This window comes from Hemitrygon akajei, chromosome 8 (assembly GCF_048418815.1).
Source record: "Hemitrygon akajei chromosome 8, sHemAka1.3, whole genome shotgun sequence".
NCBI classification, from domain to species: domain Eukaryota; kingdom Metazoa; phylum Chordata; class Chondrichthyes; order Myliobatiformes; family Dasyatidae; genus Hemitrygon; species Hemitrygon akajei.
Window position 1 is genome coordinate 97,727,624 of NC_133131.1, and position 23,975 is coordinate 97,751,598.

The 23,975-nt window shown below is 41.5% G+C and overlaps 1 protein-coding gene across 1 annotated transcript in view; it reads right to left on the reverse strand.

The window, feature by feature from the left end:
- The window catches only part of gabbr2 (gamma-aminobutyric acid (GABA) B receptor, 2), a 977,227-nt gene that overhangs the window by 194,024 nt on the left and 759,228 nt on the right, over positions 1 to 23,975 (reverse strand). Inside the window, exon 8 of the mRNA XM_073054235.1 lies at positions 23,404 to 23,464. Within this exon, the coding sequence (XP_072910336.1) occupies positions 23,404 to 23,464 (61 nt within the window). The remainder of the gene's footprint in view (positions 1 to 23,403; positions 23,465 to 23,975) is intronic.

The following is a 23,975-nucleotide window of genomic DNA, read 5'->3' on the forward strand; positions in this document are numbered from 1 at the left end:
CTTGGCCTTGGATCACCTGGACAATAGCATTACCTATGTTAGGCTGCTGTTTATTGATTCCAGCTCAGCATTGAACACAATCATACCCTCTGTTCTAATCAGCAAGCTCCAAACGTGGGCCTTTGTACCTCCCTTGCAAATGAATCCTTGTCTTCATTAGCAGACCAGACTCAATATGGATCAGAAATAACATCTCCTCTTAGCTGATAATCAACACTGATGCACGTTAAGGATGTGTGCTTAGTACACTGTTCTACTCTCTCTACACCCACAAATGTGTGCGTAGGCACAGCTCAAATGCCATCTATAAATTTGCCGATGACACAACTATTGTGGACAGAAATTCCAATGGTAATGAGGAGGCGTACAGGAGTGCGATAGATCAGCTGGTTGAGTGATTTTGCAACAATCTTGTACTCAATGTCAATAAGACTGAGGAGTTGATTGTCTACTTTAGGAAGGGGAAGATGGGGGAACACACACCAGTTACCATCGAAGGATCAGCAGTGGAAAAGATGAGCAGTTTCAAGTTCCTAGGTGTCATCACTTCTGAAGATCTATCCTGGGCCCAATATATTAATGCAATTACAAAGAAGGCTCAACTGTGGCCAGGTTTCATTAGGAGTTTGAGGAAACTTGGTCTGTCATCGAAGACTCTTGTAAATTTCTACAGATGTACCGTGGAGAGCATTCTAACTGGTTGCATCACCATTTGGTATAGAGGGACTACTGCACAGGACCTGAAAAAGCTTCAGAAGGCTGCAAACTCAGTCAGTTCCATCACTAGCCTCCCAAGCATCAAGGAAATCTTCAATAAACAGTCCCTCAAAAATTTGTTATCCATCATTAAGGACCCCCATCACCAAGGACATGCTTTTTTCTCATTAATACCATTAAGGAAGAAATACAGGAGCCTGAAGACATACACTTAACAATTCAGGAAAATCTCCTTCCGCTCTGTCAACAGATTTGTGAATGGACAATTAACCCATGTACACTGCCTCGCATTCTCTTCTTTTCTTTTACCTTCTTTTATAATTTAGTTTTTTTATATATAGTAATTGGTTCGTCAGTTAATTGGGGCAGTTGCTTATTTATGGCAATGCTTAAAGAACAAAAACCAATCGAGAAAATAGCCAGGATTCCCTTTGTCTATCTGGGACGCTATGATGTTTAACTGCAACAGGAAGCTGATGCCGAACAGTTTCTAACTAGCTTCAGTCATGTGAATGTGTGCCCATTAGGCACTAGACTGTGTATAGCGCAAACCATTTTTATGGTCAGTTGCATGTATTTATGTTCAAAAACCAGAGATTTTTGCCACTGATTGTTGGTGAGATTAAAGCAGTAAGACAATTTTGAATTCCTTTGCTCACTGCAGTTTCAAGCATTCAGGCTTGGAGATGCCAGAAACAACTGGGAGTGAAAATGAAATGATTTCACTGATTCAACAAGTTAGGAATATGAAGAATCTGAAGGTATTGACAATCATCTTGAATGCTACAATGAAAATGAAGATTTGGAGAATGCAATCATTCAAAGCACTGTCCATATGCACCGTGTGTCTGTGCTAATTTTGCTCATTTACAGTCAATCAAAAAAACACAGCATCATGTTAGTATCTGATGATGTCAGTGAAACCTAAGTGGGAGAATCTTTTAAAATGGAAAGGCAGTTGCACTGGGACAACTCCACTCTCTCGGCCTCAGAAGTCTAGGTCCAGTGACATCACAAACAGGGGTCCTCCTTGGTTGCAGTGGATAACTATAACTTGTTCTGTGCCTTGTCATGCCCTTCGCTCTCCACAAAGTGTTACAGAACCATCTTCTTGGCCTTCGGATCTCACTGTTGACCTTATCTGTCAAGTCCACTGGAGCAGGCTTCACATGCTAGGAATGGAATGAAGACACCCCTCCCCCCCAGGCTACCCACATCTGTCAAAGTGGTGCACTAAGGTGTGGTCACTGTTGCATGTAAGTAACTATCTATGGCCTCAGATGAGAGCTGAATGTCTGGTGGGCACCATGGGTGAATGAACTGCCCCAGAATGGGCACAACAAGCCTCTTCACTGGAGATGCTACATTCCCTGGACACTCCATACTCAACAGTGTTCACTGGATGAACTCCTGTGTCAATAAATAATAGGAACTAATACACAGTTTTATAGTTTTATTGTTTAGAAAAATAGAGGGCTATGGGTAAGCCTAGTAATTTCTAAGGTAGGGACATGTTCAGCACAACTTTGTGGGCCGAAGGGCTTGTATTGTGCTGTAGGTTTTCTATGTTTCTATGTTTTATAGTATTGTAGTAGCATTGCTAGCATTCTAATTTGTTCAGTATTTCATCAAGTACACAACTTGTTACTCAGTTAAGTGGTAGCTTGTCTATTTTATACTTTTTTTAAACTATTTCCATAAAACTTGTGCTAATTGGGACATCTGTTTAATTGGGCCTAAATGTACTGGTACCAGTATGTCCCAATTAACAGAATCCACTGTATTTACTATTGTAATTTATTGTTTCTTTAAATTATTATGTATTGCATTGTACTGCTGTGCAAAACAAACTTCATGACATAAGCCTGTGATATTAAACCTGATTCTGATTTATTATCCCTCTCAATCCCACTCTTCCGCCTCTCCCTGTAACCTTTGACACCTTAACTAATCAAGAACTTATCAACCTCCACTTTAAGTATGCCCAATGAATCCTCGAAGGATGGCAGTTCACAATGCAGGATTTAGCCATACAGTCTATCATGGCTGTATCTGCAAAAAAAAAGAATCATTTAAATTATTGCAAATCCCAGCTCTTAATCAGTAGCTTGCTGGCTATGGTTTTGGAATTACTCACTCAAGCAGCTGTTAAATTTGAAGAGGTTTTCTGCATCCGCTCGTTTTACTGATATAGTGGTACCCTGCTTTGCACTGCCCCCACTGCTAGAACTCTCACTCGTTACAAGGAGTGTACTCTTAGTACTTACAGGAAGTTATCCTCCTGGGCTACTGCACTAATGACTCAGGGTGGAAGAGGGCAGGTTGAAGCTAACAGTAAAGCTACTAAGCACTCCGATATAGGCAGGAGGCTGTCACCAGGCAGGCAAGGTGAGTACAGGTCATAACTAGATGCTGACAGTAGTTGGTCTATGTATTGAGAGACTGTCTGTATTCCCAGGATCGCTCCCATTTCCTGCTCATTGTGCTAGAAACTGATGTCTCCCCCTCTGTTTGACTGGATTGCTCTCCCTAGCTAAGTTATTTGTTAAAGGTAATAAGCTTAATGGTGCTTGCTCGTCACCGAAAGTCCTACCAAAGAGAAATGTCTGGGCCCGTGATCAAATGCAGAAAAAGTGATACTCCAGCAATTCCATTTACTGGTGCAAGGCACTGTATGATCGGGGCATTCGATCAGCACACAAAGCAATATGATGAATCAGCAGATAAGAGGGAGGTTGACAATCTGGCTGAATGGTGCCACAACAACAACCTCCTCCTGCTCAATGTCAGCAAAACCAAGGAGCTGATTATTGACCTCAGGAGGAAACTGGTAGCCCATGACTCAGTCCTCATCAGGGGATCAGAGGAGGAGATGCTCTGCAATTGCTTGGCCTTATCATTTCAGACGATCTGTCCTAGATCCAGCGCATAAATGCCATTACGAAGAAAGCATGGCGGTGCTTCCACTTTCTTAAGAGTTTTCAAAGATTCTGCAAGTGACCTATGACATAGGCAAATCTCTGTAGATGTGCGGTGACTTGTTGCTTCATATCTTAGTCGGGAAACACCAATGCCCTTGAACGGAAAAGCCCACAAAATGTAGTGGATACTGCCCTGTCCATCACGGGCAAGTCCATTCCCACCATTGAGCACATCTACAAGGAGTGCTGTTGCAGGAAAGCAGCATCTATCATCAAGGACCCCCACCACCAGGTTCAGTAACAGTTATTACCCCTCAAACATCAGGCTCTTGAACCAGAGGAGATAACTTCACTCACTCCAACATTAAACTGTTCCCATAACCAATGGACTCATTTTGAAGGAACCTTCATCTCATGTTCTTGATATTTATTGCTTATATACTTATATATCATAGAAGTTTACAACACATTACTGTCCCTTCAGCCCACAATGTTGTGCCGACTATTTAACCTACTCTTGAGACTGCCTAGAATTTTCCTAGCGCATAGCCCTCTATTTTTCTAAGCTCCGTGTACCTATCCAAGAGGCTCTTAAAAGACCCTATTGTATCTGCATCCACCATTGCAGCAGGCAGTACATTCCATGCACCCACCATTCTCTGTGTGAAAAACTTACCCCTGACATCCTCTTGGTATCTATTTTCAAGCACCTTAAAATGATTCTCCCTTGTGTTAGCCATTTCAGCCCTGGGAAAGAAGTCCACATGATCAATGCCTCTCATCATCTTATATGCCTCTATCAAGGTCTTCTCTCATCCTCCGTCAGTCCAAGGAGAAAAGATCAACTACACTCAACCTAATCTCATAAGGTACGCCCTCCAATCCAGGTAATATTCTTGTAAATCTCCTCTGCACTCTCTCTATAGTATCCACATCCTTTCTGTAGTGAGGTGACCAGAACTCAACACAGTACTCCCAAGTGGGGTCTGACCAAGGACTTATATTTATATCAACGTACATTTATATATTCATAATTTGCTTGTTTTTTAATTATTTTTGTATTTCCACAGATTGCTGTCTTCCGCATTGTTTGACTGCTTTTGTTGTGTGCAGTTTTCTATGATTCTATTGATTTCCTTCGTATTTACTGTGAATGTCCACAAGAAAATGAATCTCAGGGTAGTACATGGTGACATACACAAATGATTTGATAATAATTTTACTCATTCACAGCAATAATCTGTCCTCATTATGCCAGCAGGGCAGCAGCCCCAAGTTCCAACACTCGCCTGAGCACACCAACACCAGCCACACAGGCAATCTGTCCAAATCAAGTGGTGGGCAATGCATTACTGAATCTGTGCCAGATTTCCGGAATCCAAGTTCCAGCAGAGCAGTGAGGTATACAGGGATTCATGCCAGATTTCTGACACTGCTGTGTGGAAGTAACACAACTCTCAATGTACAATGTAATGTTCCTTCCAGGGCTGATTCTGTGATTGCTCTTGTGTCTGGGAAAGTATATTGAGCATCAAGTAGCAACCAGTGCACCGAGTTCTAAACTCCTGTTAGTCATTGAGAAAGTTTTTTGAGCCTCCCTTCCAATCCTACCAAGTAGTTTCAATTTATGTCTTCCAGTACTAGCATCTCTACCATGACAAGTAATTCCTCAGTGCTCAATGAGGCCCCTCATAAATCTGTTCACCTTAATTAAATCCCCTAGACGCCTTTATTCTGAAGGGAAAGAAATGCCCTGGTTAACCTTTTACAAGATCAAGCTTCTGCAATCCTGGCAACAAGCTTATAAATCTCTGCACTCTCTTCTGAGATATCATACAGTAAACTTCCAATAGCAGCTTGACCAGAATCATACTTACTGCTTTAACTTTGGCCTAACTACTGTATTATATAGTTCTAGTTTGACTTTCCTGCCATTAGATTCTGTGACATGGTCAGCAAATACAAATATTCAATACAACACTCCACCTGTCATCAGATCTCTGAAGGTAGTTGGGCATGTCCGCCAAGTTTCTTCCGATTCTCTTCCCACACATCTTTTATCATATATATCATAAGATATAGGAGTAGTATTAGGCCATTCAGCTCATCATCTGCTCTGTCATGGCAGACTTATCATTTTACTTAATCTCATTGTCCTGCTTTCTCCCTGCAACCTATAAACTCCCCAACCATTCATATCAATATCTGTCCTCAGATCACCAAGTAACCTGGCCTTTGCAGCCTTCCATGACAATGAATTCCACTGATTCAACACTCATCTGCTGAAAATATACTGCCTCAGTTCAGTTCTAAAGGGATGCTCCTTTATTCCGAGTCTGTGCCTTCAGATCCCAGACTCGTCTACTCACTGGAAACACAACCTCCATGTCTTGCAGTATTTAGTAGGTTTCAATCAGAATCCACCCTACCCCCCCATCATCCTCCTGAACTCAACTGAGCACAGGACCAGAGACATGAAACACTACTCATGTGTTAACCCTTTCATTCCTGGGATCATTCTCATGAACTTCCTCTAGACCCTCTCCAGGGCCAGGTCAGCTTTCCTTAAAGTTCAAAGTAAAATTTATTATCAGAGTACGTACATGTCACCAAATATAACCCTGAGATTCATTTTCTGTGGGCATACTTAGCAAATCTACAGAACTGTAACTGTAAACTGTAAACATCAGGAACTGTTAACTGTAAACAAGCTGTGCAATTCCAGATATAAATAAATAGCAATAAATAGTGAGAATGAATTAACAAGATAAAAGAGTCCTTAAATGAGTATAGCTATCCCTTTTTGAGGGGTAGCAACTGTTCTTGAACCTGGTGGTGCGAGTCCTGAGACTGGGGGCCCAATGTTGCTCACAACATTCCAAATGCAGTCTGATTACCATCTTATCAAGTGTCAGCAGTACATTCTGACTTTTATATTCTAGTTCTCTCAAGATAAATTTTAACATTGTTTTTGCCTTCCTTACTGCCGATTCAAATTGCAAGTTAACCTCAAGGGAATTCTAAACAAGACTCCCAAGATGCTTTGCATCTCCAATTTCTGAAATCTCTTCCCATTTGATGAAAATGTCTTTAGCTTTATTCTTCCTAGCAAAATGCATAACCCCACATTTCCCTATGGTGTAAGCTATTTGTCACTACTTTGCCACTTTCCTAAACTGTCCAGGTCCTTCTTCAGACATCCTGCCACCACAACATTACATCCTGTACCTCAATAATTGGTCACTGAGTGTATTTTCATGGTCTTCTGCTGCGGTAGCCCATCCACTTCACGGTTTGACGTGTTGTGCATTCAAAGATGTTCTTCTGCTTACCATAGTTGTAATGTGCAGTTACTTGAGCTACTGTAGCCTTCTTGTCAGCTTAACCAGTATGGCCATTCTCCTCTGCACCCTCACATTAACAAGATATTTTCACTCACAGAACTGCTATTCATTGGATTTTTTTTTTGTGTTTTGTACCATTCTCTGTACCTTCTGAAGACTGTTGTGCATGAAAATCCGAGGAGATCAGCAGTTTCTGAGATACTCAACCCACCACGTCTGGCACCAACTATCATTCCATGGTCAAAGTACTGTGTGATACCCAATATATAAATTTAATTGATGGAACATTCTTGTTAAGCAATGCTTTTGGTTTACTCCCCAAGTCTTCCAATCTCCCTCCAAAAATATTGATTTCTAATTCCCAATTTGAGTATACACAAATAATGAATTTCCAGAAATGCCAATTTCTTTCTGAAATGTGCACATCTCATGTTCAGAATCGAGATGCACAGATTCCATCAGCTTAACAAGGAATTCACATGGTCAGTAGGGAACTTGTCTCTCTCTCTCTCTCTCTCTCCAATACCCATCCCAAAGCAAAGCAAAAATTGATGCTTACACTTTTCTTCCCTCTGAAGCTTCACAAATAAACTGAAAAATACTTGGAACAAACATTCAATACACAGTCAACACATTCGAAAGAACAAAGGAAAAGAGAAGATGGGTGGATGCGGGCCCCACACACTCACATTCACACAATTTCTCAGAGACTTCTTAAAATAAGACTTTCTGCAAATTAATTTCACATTAACTAACAGAATCTTCCTCTTGGATTAATTCAAACACTCAGCCAGTACTGATTTAGCAAACACACAACGAACTTCTCACTCACGCACTCACACACACTCACTCAGATGAGGCCACACATTTTACTAAGTCAAACCATTCACACTTTACTATTGGGGGAGGGTGCAGGGAGAATGGGGCGGGTTGGGAAGTCACCACCAACCGCCCTGAGGTTGCTGAAGGTCTACCAGTGCCATTTGCAGAGTCTCCAGCGAGGGATATAAGGAACACAGTGGAATGTGAGGAATCCTGTGCCAGACAGAAGAATCCATTACTGAGGGAGGGCTTGGATTATGACCCATTTCCCTTAATGGCCTCCTTGGTCTCTCTTCCCCTGCAAGTGCATTTTCCACATAGCATGGAGAGTGATGCACCATCAATAACTCACTCTGAGACGTAAGAAGCGAGGTATCGGCTTTTATTGACTGGGAGAATGAACAACACTACATCCTGGAGAATGAGGCCGGGCATCAGGCCTCAATCGCCTTTATACAGGGGTCTGTGGGAGGAGCCACAGGAGCAGTCAGCAGGGGCCTGTGGGAGGAGCCACAGGAGCAGTCCAGACAGGTATATGTAGTTCACCACAGAGAGTAGGAGTGCGATCGATTTACCTGCTCCCTCAGGATGCTGGCTTTCCTTAAGGGTCATGCAGGGCCCTCCAACCCCAGGCTGTTTGTTTAATTTGCGCACCCATCTGCAGGGACCATCCCTCTCCCCCCCCCCCCCGTACTCTAATCCCTCCAATAATCTGATGGCGGTATCTACAGTAACCCCTCTTGCTGGTCCCAATAGAAGCAGCTCCTCTCCTGCTCTAACTGAATACACCAGCATGGTGGTGATTATCCCATGTCTCTCTGGTGGATTGTCACTGTCACCAGAGATCCTTGTGATCAGAATCCCACAGGTAAAGGTCTCTGGTCCCGAGCTCCACTCCTCCGGGGGCTGCAAATCCCTCTCAAAGAGAGAGGGATACCTGACTTTAACCACTGCTATCATGCTGCCCCAGAATGATTCATCACTCACATGGGAAGCGGGTGGAATTCATAGGCTGTTGTTAAACACATGGCGGACAGCCACCCCCCACTCCAGGATATCTATCTCCCTGTTGGATAAACTCGCTCCAGCAACCCCTTCCCCCCAGCATATATCCCAGATACTCAGCAACTATGTGGGCATGTGCTCCCCTGGCTTCTACCCATACTTGCTCCCAATGACACCAGTTCCTTTAAGAAAGAACTCTCTGATGTAGTCGTTTTGGTGAGACTCACTGTGGTATCATCCCTAGGTCCCTTTCCCTCATGCTGTTCTTCTCTCCCTGGCCTGCTGCTCTTCCTCGCCCCGCTCCATGGAGGCTGGAGGAACGAGGGGGCCTGCAGCCCCTCGTTGGGTCTGGGACCGGGAGGACACCAGTCTGGCCTGTATTGGTGCAGTTGCATGAGGAGAAGGGTGTTCACTTAGAGGGGATCCTGAAGGCTCTCCTTCCCTATCCACTCTATCTTACCAAATGTCTCCATCCTCCATCCACATGTTGGAGTTGCCTCCCACAATGTCAGCACTTGGAATTTAACAGGGCCTGGTCACTGGTTAGCCTTGCAGACAGCCTCTGACTCATGCACCTTTACTAGCTGATGTGCCATCTCTGTACTCCAACCCTCTAACTCTTCAGCCCAAGTCTACGCTGACTGGGCAGCCTCCCCCATCATAATCCAGCACTCGACTAGCACTCCTACTCCATTTCTCGAGCTCTTTCTCCTTCTGTGGGATTATCTCATACTGCTGCTTTTTGCTGTGTGAAAAGTTCAGTGAGAGGGAACAGAAGACACTACGTAGCAGCAAGTATGCTACCTATTTATTTACAGAACAAGACAGACACTAAACATTCAGTAAGCCATTCAGGTTACACTTAATTACAGGAGCTTATCTAAAGTGTGCTCCTGTGCCTTCTCTTACTGCAGCACCCTTCCACTGTTTCCATGGCACCATCTATGACCTGGTCCACAGTAACCCAGAACGCAAAAGAGTGATCAGATGCTTTCACCCCGCTAGATTTATACACTACCTGCACCGTTGCATTAACAGCTGGTGCAGACCCCAAATGGCAGCCAGAGGAGTGCAATCTTTAGCTGGCATAGGGGAGTGGGTTTCAATATATGGGTCAGATGGACAGTTGCAGCAACACAAAGTCACTCAGATCACATTTCTTCCCCATTCGGATGTTTGCTCTGAACAACAACAGAACCTCTTTACAATGTCTTCATGATTTTATGCACTAAGTTTCTGCCAAATGATTGGCTATTTAGATGTTTGCGTTAATGAGGAGGTTTATGGATGTACCTAATACAGTGGCAACCGAGAGTATCTTGATACAATCTGAAAACATGGCTACAATACCATCAATTCCATAATTTACTTCAAAGATTTTTACCTTGTTCACCTCACCTTGCATCAAATCTGCCAGTTTCACTTTCATTCATCAGTTTCACATTCACCTATTCAGTTCAGCGATAACATTCGAAAAGTCTAGAGCTTCCATACTCACTAACAACCATGCTACAGACCTTGATAATAATAGTACACTTCAATCATAGATTTTACATTAATGTCATGAAACATCTTATGAAATGTGAAGGGCCAAGATCCCACTGCAAACAGTTCTCAAGTTAGTAAAACCCCTGTTAACTATCACATATGGATTTTTCACCGCTGATCCAGTTTGCCATCTTCTCTTGGCCACTTTGGATGAAATGCCATGCCAAATCTACCTAGGTTACATTAAAAGATTAAATGTGCCATCCTCATTTATTCTCCTTATCACCTCTTCAAATAAATTCGAAGGTACACTCGTATAACTTTACTTAATAAACCCATGCTCAGTCAACCAGTGCCTCCTCTTAATGGTGAGCTACGGTGCTAACGACAGATCACATTCGCTGTCTTCAAGCCTTCTTGTAATTTGCCTGTGCCACAGAGAACTGAAAGAGAGGCTGGACATACAATACTGAGGGATGAACACAACATGCCATAAGGCAACATTCATGACAAGAGGCACAAGTTGGTAGTGCTTAATACTGTATTAGATACCTTTGCAAAAACTCCGGAGGATCTGGGTTAGGGGTGGGTAGGAGCTGATCTATCATTGATGACATTAGCACAGTAAGGGACATCAGTAAAGATGGTAAATTAAATCTTGAGCACTACAGATGCACAAATACAGCAAAATCATTACAAATGATTGATGCTGTACAGATGTTTCAGTGGCTGCTTCACCTGGAGTGCTGTGCACCCTTCTGTTTGTCTTTTAGGAAAAATAATCAGAGCATTGAAGGGCATAAAATAGATAGCTAGAATTAAACTTCTGAGCTATGAGAGGAAAACATTGTTTTGATAAAAGATGGCTAAGCAAGGCTTATACTAAAATATTTAATATCTTAAAAGAAATGGAAGAAAAAGATAAATGTGCTGGATTGTGCTGGTTGCAGGCCAGTGATACCATAGAGAATCAAAACTGCACTGTTTTGAGTTAGTCTGGCTCAGATTACCACACTTGAAGATTACAATGTAGGTGTCGGAACATGCTAACTATCCATTGCATATTCTCTCCAAACTCCCATCAAATCCCCATAGACTGTATCACTTGCCTGCACCAGGGACAATTTACAGTGACGCTCATAGGTTGCTTCTGGGATCAGTTGCCAGTAACCACTGGTGTATCACAGGAACTGGTGTTGAAACCATCACTTTTACATAGATATGAATGGAGGTGATATGCTAGAATAGTTTACAGATGACATGATAATTGGTGGTGTTGTTGATAGTGAGGAGGGTAGACGTTGGCTTCTCAGCAATATTAACTTGAGCAGACCAAAATAAGATGGAATTTCATCCTGAAAACTGTGAGACACTTAAAGGAACTTAAATGACTAGGATGTGCATGATGAATTGTAGATACATAGGAAACTGTAGCTGGGGGATCTTGATATTTCTTCATGATTCCTGAAGATTCCAGCACACGTAGAGCAGGTCTGCTAAGAAGACATTTAGGATACTTGACTTCAATGGTTAGAACATTGAACAAGCAGGTTTTCATACGATGTTATTAAACTTTAGTTAGACCATAGATGGAATACCGTGTTACAATTCCATTCAAAACACTATTGGATTGCACTAAAGATGGTGCAGAGGAGATTCACCAGGATGTTACCCAAAATGAGATAAATATTTTAGTAGTGAGAGGAGAGAGTAGGAGCAGTATGACTGAGTGGGAACCTGACAGAAATTTACAAAATATTTGAAGGGGCTTGAGAAAGACTTATTTTTCACTCAGATGGTTGAAATTTGAAATACACTACCTGAAAGAGTGGTGGAGGCAAGTATTTTCACAACATCCACACAAGGATGAACACTTGATATGCCATGGCATGGAAGGCCACAGAGAAATGGTATTAACAAAGGTAGGTACTTCATAGCTGGCAAGGACATGATTGAGAATTAGTCTTATTTTTGTGCCATATGACTTAGGGCCCTTCCTAATCTTTATCACTTTGCACTACTTATTCTAATACAATAGCTACACTATCAAAAGCCAGCACCTGAGTTGAGACTGAATTTGTAGAACATTATTTTTCACCAGTGTTGCCAATTGAAGCGCTGAAAATGTGCACTAAATAACAACTGTAGATACATCTATTCTTTGCTTGGGCTTGTAACAGATCACTTTGAAAGCCATCTGTTCACACCTCCATTCAACAATGTTGAGTGTTTCAGTTTGACTTAATGGAAACGGCAGATTGGTATTTTTTTCACCTTGTCAGAATAATTTGTTCAAGGTATCAGTAACTGTGCTATTGTCTATATATTATCACAACATTAAAGTGAAGCCTTTGAATGGGTGCAAAAAAATACTAACTGGAAACAAAAGGACACCCACAAATATCCACAACACTCAGCCTTAAATTGCTCTGGAGTTCATCTAGACATAGGGCTCAGTGCATACAACAAAATGTCCTCTGGCAATACACAGACTGGTAGATCACATCAACAATCCCCTTACAAGCAGTTTTGAAGCTAGTAATGACGTTTATAATTTCGGAGCTACAGCCAAGAATTTCTCTTCATCAACAAAGCAACAGGAAGGACCCTCATCAAGGTATAAGTACAAACATTCAAGGGGGGAGTTGAAAGGTCAGTTGCTGATCAGCGTCATCTGGCTGATGTTGTAATACCATCATCGTTTGGTGCAGAGGCAGTGCCCAAAGAGCTGCCTTGAGACAATTATAAGCATTTTCCTTGGAATATAATATGACTGGAAGGAGAAAGAGGAAATGAAAAAGACATTCATTCTTTCTTATATGTAATTCAAAGGAATAATTGTATATTCATAGTAACTAGAGAATTGTCCTGGCTATTACCTATGATCTTTAGCATATAAAAATGTAATGTAATATTGGGTTGGGAGGCCTCTTTTTACAAGAGTATTTCAATAAGATTTCCAGCATCTGCAGATTTTCTCTTGTTTGTGTCAGCAAGATGCCTGTTGCTTGTTTTTGTTGAATAAAGTACTTCTGGATCCACTAGCTTCAGTGTCTCTCTGGTGCCTTTGTTCCCAGTTATGAAAATTGGGAGCTCTCATTTGCGATACGTTCGTAACCCATCATGTGGCCAGTTATCTCAGCAGTTGAAGTGGGCGAATATTTTTAAAATTAGCTCTCACACTTGGTTGTTCTACTCATGTTGGTGACCACAGGATCATGAAGTATCATGAACATGACGGCGAGCTGAACTGGTGGATGTAAAAGTAGTGTGGTGTACCTACATGCATGCATGTGTGTTTATGTAAGAGACTAGACATTTTTGTGTTAATTTGGAGAGACAGGGCCTCCAGTTGCAAAGGGTGGCTGCTGACCATTCTGGACGCTAGTGGAATGTGTGTATACTCATTCTGGGAACTGTATAGTAGCAGATCGGTTTGTGAGTGTCTTCGTGTGTTTTAAGAATAAGACTGTAACCTTGATGTAAGAGTTGTAAATGAAAAGAAATACAACAGGCATTATGAGTTCAGATGCACATAAGTAACAGATTGTTCAGTACATGTTCTTTTGGTTTTAAGTATGTACTGTTTAATTTTTATCCATCATTTATATTTTGAGTAATATGGGAATTAGTATGGAGATACTTGAGGGAGAGGCTATCCCCAGATATACTGTATCTGTCAGGATGGCACCTACTGAGATCAGGCAACATCAGGTTGAGAACCCTGATGAATTGAGCCAGCCCCTGACTTTGATTATGACCGTCCATAAGCCCTTCACCCCCGGGGAGAAACAGAGCACTTTGTCAGAGTTGCACTCACTTAAGATCACCTGCGGGAATGCAGAATTCTGGTGCAAGCTCGAGGAAATGACTGAAATTCACCAGGTGCACCCTAAAGGTATACATGTATTGCTAAAAGCAAAGTACCTGAGAACATGGCCCAAGTGGTGAAGGATGGTACATGGGCAACTACCGAGAATTCCAGCAATGAAGAGAGATGTTGTTTCTTTAAGGGGGAAGTGAGGCAGCAACTGGGGGGAGGTAAGAGTAACTGGGGAAACAATAATATCAGTGGTTCAGAGAGATGATGAGCCTGCCATGGATTATGCGGAACATAAATATCAAGCCAATGAGGAGTATTCAGGGTTGGATAATCCAGGGAGAGATGACTCAGTCCTCCTGAAAATGTTGAAGGAAGGCCGGAGCTCAGCTCACCAGGAGGATTTAACTTTGGGGATAGCGGTGAGGTCAACCTACTCTGCAATAGTATCATGGGCTGGTGAGATGACCATAGGAGGAGGAGGAGAAGTCATAAAGTGACAGTAGTGAATGTAGCTGTTGTGAGGACTTGCTTTGTGTGCCAGCCATTGGGGCACGTAGCAAGGAACGGCTGGATTAGTCATGGGACGGTAAAGGAGATGATTTGTTACAGCTGCGTCTTCTCAGGCCATGGGCGGAGGCAGTGTCCTGAAAAGAGAATAGAGTGTGAGAATCACTCACCAAAGCAGGCAGGATTCACAGCAGTGATTTGACTGCTGACCAGGTTATGGAGTTGGTGAGGTCAGAGAAATGGCTGGTGGCACCCTTTATTGCCTGTAGTGGTCATCCATGGATGTACACAAGGGGGTCATTAGGGGGCCAGGAATGTGAAATGTTAGTGGATACGGGGTCATCAGTATCGATAACTGATCTACCCTTGTCCATGATTACAAAGCAATTTACGTTACCAGTGCAGGAGGAGAAACAATGAGGGTGCTGAGAAGTCAGCTCCAAGCACCTGAGGTTGAGGGAGTGCCCAAACAATTAAGGTAAAGTACCATACTAGGAATAAACACATTGCGTAAGGCAGCTGCTATCATTGACTCAGTTGTTGTCCCTCCCCGTACATTGTGGTGCATCGGGCAGCAAACATGCCATTTCTTTGGCATTTGTTTTTTTACGAGATCAAGTTGCTAGCTTGATGCTCAACTCAGCATAGATGGAAAGCGTGCAAGGAGCTGGCGGGTTCAAACTCAGGAGCACCGGTCTTGAACTCCAGAGCGGATGCCACACCACCACCTGCCAGCATCATCAACTCCAGAGAATTAGAAATGACATGTGGCCCACAGAGAGGCAGAACCCTAATCGGGGGGGGGGGGGGGGGGGGGAAAGACAGGGTGATGTGTGGGAACAATGTCAGGAGGTCAAAAGGGAAGGGGCTGAGCACAGTCAGGAGCTGTTAGATGTAGTGCAATTGCTTAAGGAGATAGGGTATATAGCGAATATTAATTTCACCATCAACCAAATTTCAGATTTGTATGTGGATTGCAGATGGGATTTAAAAGACAGCTCAGAACAATTACACCTCAGGTACCTGCATATGCATGAATGCAGCCTAGAGTCAGTGGAGATTAGCATTCATTCTGGGTTTCTGGAGTGTGACGGCGAAGAAGGAGGTGTGTGAAACTATTTGTAATTCAAAGGAAGCATTGTAGATATTGTACATTGTAATGATAGAATTGTCCTGCTGGTACCTTTGATCTTTAGCATATCAAAATGCCATGTATCATTTGGTCGGGAGGCTTCTTCTTACAAGAGTGTCTCAATATGATGTCTTTTGCTCATTTTTGCTGAATAAAACATTTCTGTATTCACCAGCTTCAGAGTCTCCCTGGTGACTTTGTTCACAGTTGCAACACTTTCCAGGACAGATGTGGTGCCTGCTGCAACACATCTGTCTCAGAAAAGACCTACTCCAGACTCTGCACAGTTATTTGCTTACTTAGTGCTGGATTCCACCTGTTAGTGCAGTCTTTCAAAGTTCAAAGTAAATTTATTATCCAAGTATATATATGTCACCATATACGACCCTAAGATTCATTTTCTTGCAGGCGTACTCAGTAAATTCAAGAACCATAATAGAATCAATGAAATACCTCACCCAACAGGACAAACAACTAATGCGCAAAAGACAACAAACTGTGCAAATACAAAAGAAAATAAATACATACATACAATAAATAAATAAATGAAGCAATAAATATCAAGAACATGAGATGTAGAGTCCTTGAAACTGAGTCCATAGGTTGTGGGAACATTTTAATGATGGGGCAAGTGAAGTTGTGTGAAGTTATCCCCTTTGGTTCAAGAGCCAATGATGTTTGATGTTTGAGGGGTAATAGCTGTTCCTGAACCTGGTGGTGTGACTCCTGAGGCTCCTGTACCTTCATCGTGATGGAGGCAGCAGCAAGAGTTCATGACCTGGGAGGTGGGGTTCCCTGATAATGGATACTGCTTACCTGCAACAATGCTCTGTGTCGATGTGCACAATGGTGGGGAGGACTTTACCTGTGATGAACTGGACCATATTGACTACTTGTTGTAGGATTTTCTGTTCAAGAGCATTGGTGTTTCCATACGAGGCTCTGATGAAATCGATCAATATACTTCCCACCACACATCTATGGAAGTTTGTCAAATGTTAGATGCCACTATGAATCTTTGCAAACTTCTAAGAAAGTTCAAGCTTTCTTTGTAATTGCACTTATGTGCTGGGCCCAGGTCAATTCCTCTGAGACAGGTGTGATAGGGATTTTGTAGTGCATTCCCATCAGCTGCTTTCTCTTGCTTAACCCACTTAAGTGCTTATCTGAACTTTCTGCCCCAGAACCATGTTGTTGAATTTACACCTGGGCCTTATCCTGGCTGGATTGTACCTGGAGTCTCATCATATACCAATTACCTCTGATATGTATGGAATTAGTATGTGAAATGATAAAAAGAGAGTAATATCATTTTCCTGATGCTCCTCCTGGACTTGACCAGGAAAACATTCTTGGATATCTTAAGGTGACAGTGAAGGAGGACAATGACAGGGTATATGCTTCTACCATCTGCAGCTTGTGGTATAAGAGCAAAGTGTTATGTGAAAATATTCTCACACTTTGTACCTACAGCCCCACAGGCTGTTCCATTTAAGTACAAATCTTTGCTGATGAGGACACGACGTTGCATGCTTGTCCTGTTTTGGTTAGGTCCTGCTACTGTTGTGTGTGCCATCGTACATTACAAAAGTATATGGCTATCATAATTGAATAGTTGGCAGAATGTAACTTACATAATACAACTCAACATCCTGCAGCAATGCGCAGAGTGGTGAGTAGAGTGGAGTGTAATGAATGTTAGGTATGCTCTGTGTGGTAGAGATTGTTGGAATGCAAGTGATGGGTCTCAGGTGAAATGAACAATGTCAGACAAATGGGATGAGTTTGGCAAGATATGACAATTGAAAATATAGCACCAAATTTGGATGATGATGTCATTGAGTTTCCTGTAACTTTGGCTTGTGGAACCGAACTCCTTCTGCACCTATTTGCTTGTGTTGCTTTTTGTCTTTAATGTCTCAAAGTGCTCTGTTCATTAGAATCAGCCTAGCCTCTATGAGCACCCAACATGTTTCAAAGAGCATTGAGGGAGTGAACGGGGAAAGGATTGCGTAGAACGGATAAGGAGGGATGGGTTCATTGATGAGACAATGATATAAATGATGGAGAGGGCACAGGACTGAGAAGGACCTAGAAGATGGGTGATGGATGGGGAGGGAGGTGTGGGAATGATCAGGAGAGGAGAGGTGGAAGCTTAAGGGTCAATAAGCATTGACCCTCCATATAGGCATTGGAGGGGAAAGTGTAGAGAAGTAGTAGTGGTGAGAAAATTTCAGAGAAAGTTGAGGATGAAGAGGGTATTACATGGCAGAGGTTTGAAAGATTATACATATGTGGCCAAGAGAGCTAGGCATGTGGGGTGTGCGGAGACTGCAGTGGGAGGAGGAGGTGAAAAAGAAGATTGCATAAAACAAGGTGGGGGCTTGTTGGAGATGTGGGAATGTAATTTGGAGGACTGAATTTTCTGGAAGGGATGAGAATGAAATCAGGGAGGTGATCAAATGTTTGAGCAGTGAGCAGATGATGGGAGTGGATTCAGGCAGATTATTGAAGGGGTTAGAATGGTTTGTTCACTCATGCTGTTGAAGGGGTTGGAGAAGATGTCAGTCCGTCAGGCAGCCCATTAGATGATCTGAGTTGTTACAGGAGTTAGACTGGAGGCAATGGCAGCCAGAGAATGGTAGTGTTGTTAAGTAACAATGGAAAGTTAAGGAAGGTGCCCACACACAGACAATAAATTCTGCCCATGATCTTCCGCATGACCTGAGTATGAATCCGAAGTACAGAATTTTGTCAGACCAGTGCCAGACACTTCCTTCTGTTCAGCATCAGCAGCCAAACCCATTAACCAGATGTGTGTTCATTTGCCCTGCATCTGAGTGCAGATGGGAGCACCTGTAGTTGGACCGGACACCCCAATTTACTGTGAGTCTACAAAAAGTGAAATGGGATTTAGCCTGAAATTACGGCCATCGTTGTGACCTGTTCATATGAGGGCTTGAGGGGGTGAAGTGAATAGCTAATGGTGGCCAAGAATGGAGATAGAGCAAGGAGCATTTTTTTTTTTCTGTCTTTTTTCTTAAAATTAGGAGCCTACCTACTTAACAATAGCTGGACAGTTCTTCCGGGAATTTGGAGGATGCATGAAAACACCTCCTTTCCCCTCACCCTTACAATTATAAACCACAGAAGGTCCATTGCTGGAAGTTGCTCCTCCTGTACACTTGATTGGGAGAGTTGGGCATGGACAAGTAGCATGACCCTTGTCTAACAAATAACAGTGAATTTCTGCAGACAAGAGAAAATCTGCAAGTTCTCCCTCCTCCATTTTCATCTTAAGTTCTGACAGATGAAATACAGTTAGTTGAGAATTAGAGCTAATCGCTAGCCAAGAACTTAAATATAATTGGAGAACAATAATGCGCTAAGATAAATGAAAATCAAGATATTGATTCTTTAGAGTAAAAAAAAATCATTGATATGCTTGCAGTCTCAACTGGAATTGCTATTTTCTTGTTACAGCTAACTGGCAGAGCTATGGTCTCCACAGCCAGGTTTCTTTCAGGAACCCTACTGTTCAGCTGAGCATCTCCAGTTTCTAACACCCCTTTGAGAATAGTCATACATAAGTAAATTTGTTTAATTATTTTTAATTATTTTATTTTCTTAAATTAACAGTGCAACATCATCAGAAAAATATGATTGATTTGAGAAACTGAAGGTTTGGACAAGTTTTGCTCATGTTTGGTATTACAGATGGTAAAATTGTGAATGCTGGTAACCTTAGGGCTGTGAGCAGGGTGTCCCAACCCCTTTTTTTTTATGACATGGACCCCTACCATTGACCGAGAGGTGCGCGGACCCTGGGTTGGGAACCCCAGCCTTAGAGATTTATTCCACAGTTTTCCCATGTGCCTGCAATAATGGATAAATCATTGATGCAAGATATTCTGTAATTACCCTTGTATCTATTTATGACTATGCACAAATGTAACTAAAATGGTGTGCTGTTATAAAGGTTTTAATAGATGGCCGAACAGCTTGTTATATTCTCGCAACTATTTTCTTCCCTTTTTCATAAATCTTACTTATACTTAAGTATGGAATTTGCAAGTGTTTCATTTTTCTGGGATGTCTAAGCATCCATTGCAACAATGTAACTTATCAATCTAAAATATTTATAATTTAATGTGTTTTAACACCTTGAACAGCCCTTTTTACTTACTTAATTTTTTGCTAAAATGAAGAAGAGATGCTAGAAATGATCAGCACAATACACATTTCTGATAAGAAGGAAGAATGAAAAAAATGGTAGGCAAGATTGCTGCTGAATGAGCTGCCAGTCAAAGCATTCCTGACAGATCATTTTACCTCCAAAAGATGACCCAACTCCAATGTAATTACTTCAACTAACAGCAAAATCAGCTGGAACTTAAATTACAATTTTCATGGTTTTATCTGACAAAAGATACAATTCTCAATGATTTCCAGTTATAGCAAGTATCAACTACTACGGAAAGAAAATTTTTCATGATAAAGTTATGAAAGGAAAATACTGCAAATGCTGTAAAAATGAAATAAAGCAGAAGTACAGGAAGCTCTATGACTCTGTTAAATGATTTTCACCCTGAAATGTTAACTTTGTTTCTCTCTCCATAGATGTTGAACTTTATACAAACACATAAAACAGGAGAAGAGGAAGCCAGCCTAGCCCTTTGCCCCTGCTCCTCCATCTAATACCATCATGGCTAATTTGATGGTAAACTATACTCCCCTTCGTGTCCATCTTATTTTCTCTTTCTTAAAAATATACAAGGATTCTGTTTTCACATGCTGTTTAAGGAAGCAAATTAAAGAAATAATTTCACTTCATTTTTACTTTAATTAAGTTACCTCTTATAATTTGAATTCTAGATTCTCCTATTAGAGAAAATATTGGCTTTTACCCTGTCAAAACACCTCTGGATTGGTTTTATTTCACTTAAGTCCTTCCCAGCATGGTGAAACTCCACTGAATCCAAACCTGCCTTGTTAATATTTTCACATTAGACAACTTGTCCATTCCAGCCAATGACCAAGTCATTCTCGGAACTGTTTTGAAGTTTTCACATCATTTTTTAAATTGAATCCCCAGCATCAAGCCATATGGCACACCACTCATCACATCCTAGCAAGTGGAAATAAAAACATTTATGCCAACTCTCTTTTGTTAGCCAGTCAATCTTCTACCCTGCAGTGAAATTTTAGCTTTCTACCATAAACTTTGATGCATACCTTTTTAAATGTCTTTTCTAGATCTAGGTATTGCAGAACTAATTGTTTACCCTTATCATCACAGGGAATTTCTTCAAAGGACTACGATCAATTGGGCAAATAAGATATCTCTTTCATAAAACCATGTTTATCTTAGATTGAAAATTTTAGATGCCTTGTTATAAATCTTTAATGGCAGCGTTTAATGTTTTTACTATGAGAGATACCATAATAAGTGGCTTGTAAACTCTTATAATAGCACCACTGAACACATCCACAGGGAGCGTTGTAGTAGGAAAGCAGCATACATTATCAGGGACCCCCACCACCAAGGTCATGCTCTCTTCTCACTGCTGCCATCAGGAAGGAGGTACAGGAGCCACAAGACCCACACCACCAGATTCATGAACAGTTATTACCCCTCAGCCATCAGACTCTTGAACCAAAGGGAACAAATTCACTTGCTCCATCACTAAGCTGTTCCTACTCACTTTCAAGGATTCTTCATCTCATGTTCTTGGTACTTATTGCTTATGTATCTATCTATTTATTTCTTTCTTTATTTTCTTTCTTTTTGCATTTGCACCGTTTGTTGTAAAGATGGCACCTGCGTACAATGCTCCTTCGGTCGACATCTTCTGATAGATCATGAAACCATATATTTCACTTCTTTTATGTCCTTTACATTTGTTTTTCATTTTGAATGTGATTCTGGAATTGTTGGAGCCTGTGATTTGCAGTTTGAAGATCGTTCGTATGGTTCAGTGCTCTGCAGTCTCCAAGGGGATTTGGGGAATGCAGAGGCAGCAAGCAGAAACCTCGTGGCGAGAAGGCTGTGAGCCAATGTTCGACTCCACTTTGCCGATTAAAGGGACAAGGGAGATTGAAAGGCGAGCTGCCTACCTTTTTATCGCTGGGTGATTGCTCTGCTGCCGGACAGGGGAGACTGCCTTTTTATTGCTGATGAGATCACTCTGCTATGGATAGGAGAGATGGCCTTTTTATTGTTGGTGGATTGGAGAGGGTGAATGTTGCCCAGGTTTTCTGCGTTTTGGATGTGGACTTGGACTGTGGACTTCTTTTTCAGTCTTACAGTTTTTTGTATTCTGTTTTTTGCCTGATCTTTCTCATTTGTTTTCTGTGCAGGGGAGGGGAGGGGAGGGTTTGAGGGAGGGGTTGATGTGCCTGTTCCATTTTTGTTCATTTTTTTGTGTGGGAAGGAGGGATTTGGGGTTGATCATCATGCTGTAGTTCTTCTCTTTCCTGGTTTTGTGGCTAACTGGAGAAGAAAAAATTCAGAGTTGTATGCTTTGATAACAAATGAACTTCTGAACCTTTTGCACACCAGTTGTCTGCCCTGTTGATGTAGCTTTTCATTGATTCTATTATGACTATTAGATTTATTGTCTATGCCCACAAGAAAATGCATCTCAAAGTTGTACATGGTGACATATGTGCACTTTGATAATATATTTACTTTGAACTTTGGTTTTCTGTCGCCATCTCTTTCTAAGTAAAGAATCAGCACTCAATATTTTCAATTTACTAGAATCTTTTCCAAATATATTGGAATATTATCATCAGCTACCTCACTAACCTATTGGTCTAATGTTCTTAGATGAATCCCATCAGAACCCGGACACACGTCAGTTGGCAACTGTAAGAACCAATTGCACCACCACTTCCCTTGTGACAATTTTCCAGGTTCTATGCTCAGATACATTTGATTTGGCAGACACAGCTTTTAAAACAAGGAAGACAGTTGAACAGTTGAAACATCAGTGGTTTTAACCTTTTAAAAATGTATTTAAGATTAAATAGAGATGCCATGGTGCAAAATTTTAAAATCTGCTCCCAGTGGTGTAGGTTTGAGTACTAAGCAGACTGTAATTAATAGCCAGCCCCTACATCCAGCTATGCCAGTGGAAGAAAGTGGAGTGATCAGCCAGATTACTGAAACACCCTGCTCCCCCAGCCCTACTGTCATTTACATTTGACGGGACAGGGACCAAAGCCTGTGATTGGCTTGGTCTTTGTTGCCAATTTTCTTGATTTTGATCCACTCTGCCACTCACTTTCAGAACAACCAGGACATTAGTCAGACCATTTGTATAAATACAACAGAACAATTACATAATAGAACATGGATTCTGATAGGTGTTGAGCTAATTTAGGAAAAAAATTGCAGATGGATGGTACACTTCATATTTGTGATGATAAAAGCTCAATGTTTGTGAATTCCAGGCAATGAGGATCGATGGAGGTTTCTGAAGCACTTATGGAGGCCTAGGGCATGGCTAAAGTGGAGCACGGTAGGTGCTGATCTCTGCAGTAAAGCAAATATTCAGACGACAGGGCCCCAGAGCAACGAGAAGTTAGAGAAAGCATTTCGACGTGACAATCATAAACCACATATAACCACTCAGTTACCTTGAAACTGTGAGAATTTGATGGTTCCCATTCGCTCTCCATTTCTAAACACAACTTGGCCCTGTCAAAACAAAATAAATAATGTTATCACATAGTGGAACACATCAATGTGAAAGAGATTTCTTAAAAGATAAAAAAAAGTGTATTTAGTTATCCAATTTCAATTTGGACAGAATATTTCTCTTATAAATAAACATAATCCATTTCTTTATACATAAGCTGCAATATCTCTTCTATAGTTAATAAATTCTGAAAAGAAAAAATTATCAGTACATCAATGACTTCAGACACATTTAGAAACACCAAATAAAAAAGCTATTATGATAAACACATTAGATTGGCAAGAGAATAAGTATAGAAGAAATTCTAAGTGAGATCTGAAAATGTGAAGCTATTTCCAGGCGCTTTATGAATTGCTCTCTAATTCATGAAGAAGTTTTGTGCAACTATTATTGGTGAAGCTGACAGCAGCTATTATGGAATAATACAGACAGCAATTTTGGCAACTGTATATGCGCAGTCCAATCTTGAAATTGGAGCTACTGGTTAGAGAAACACTGCTTTTCACCTTG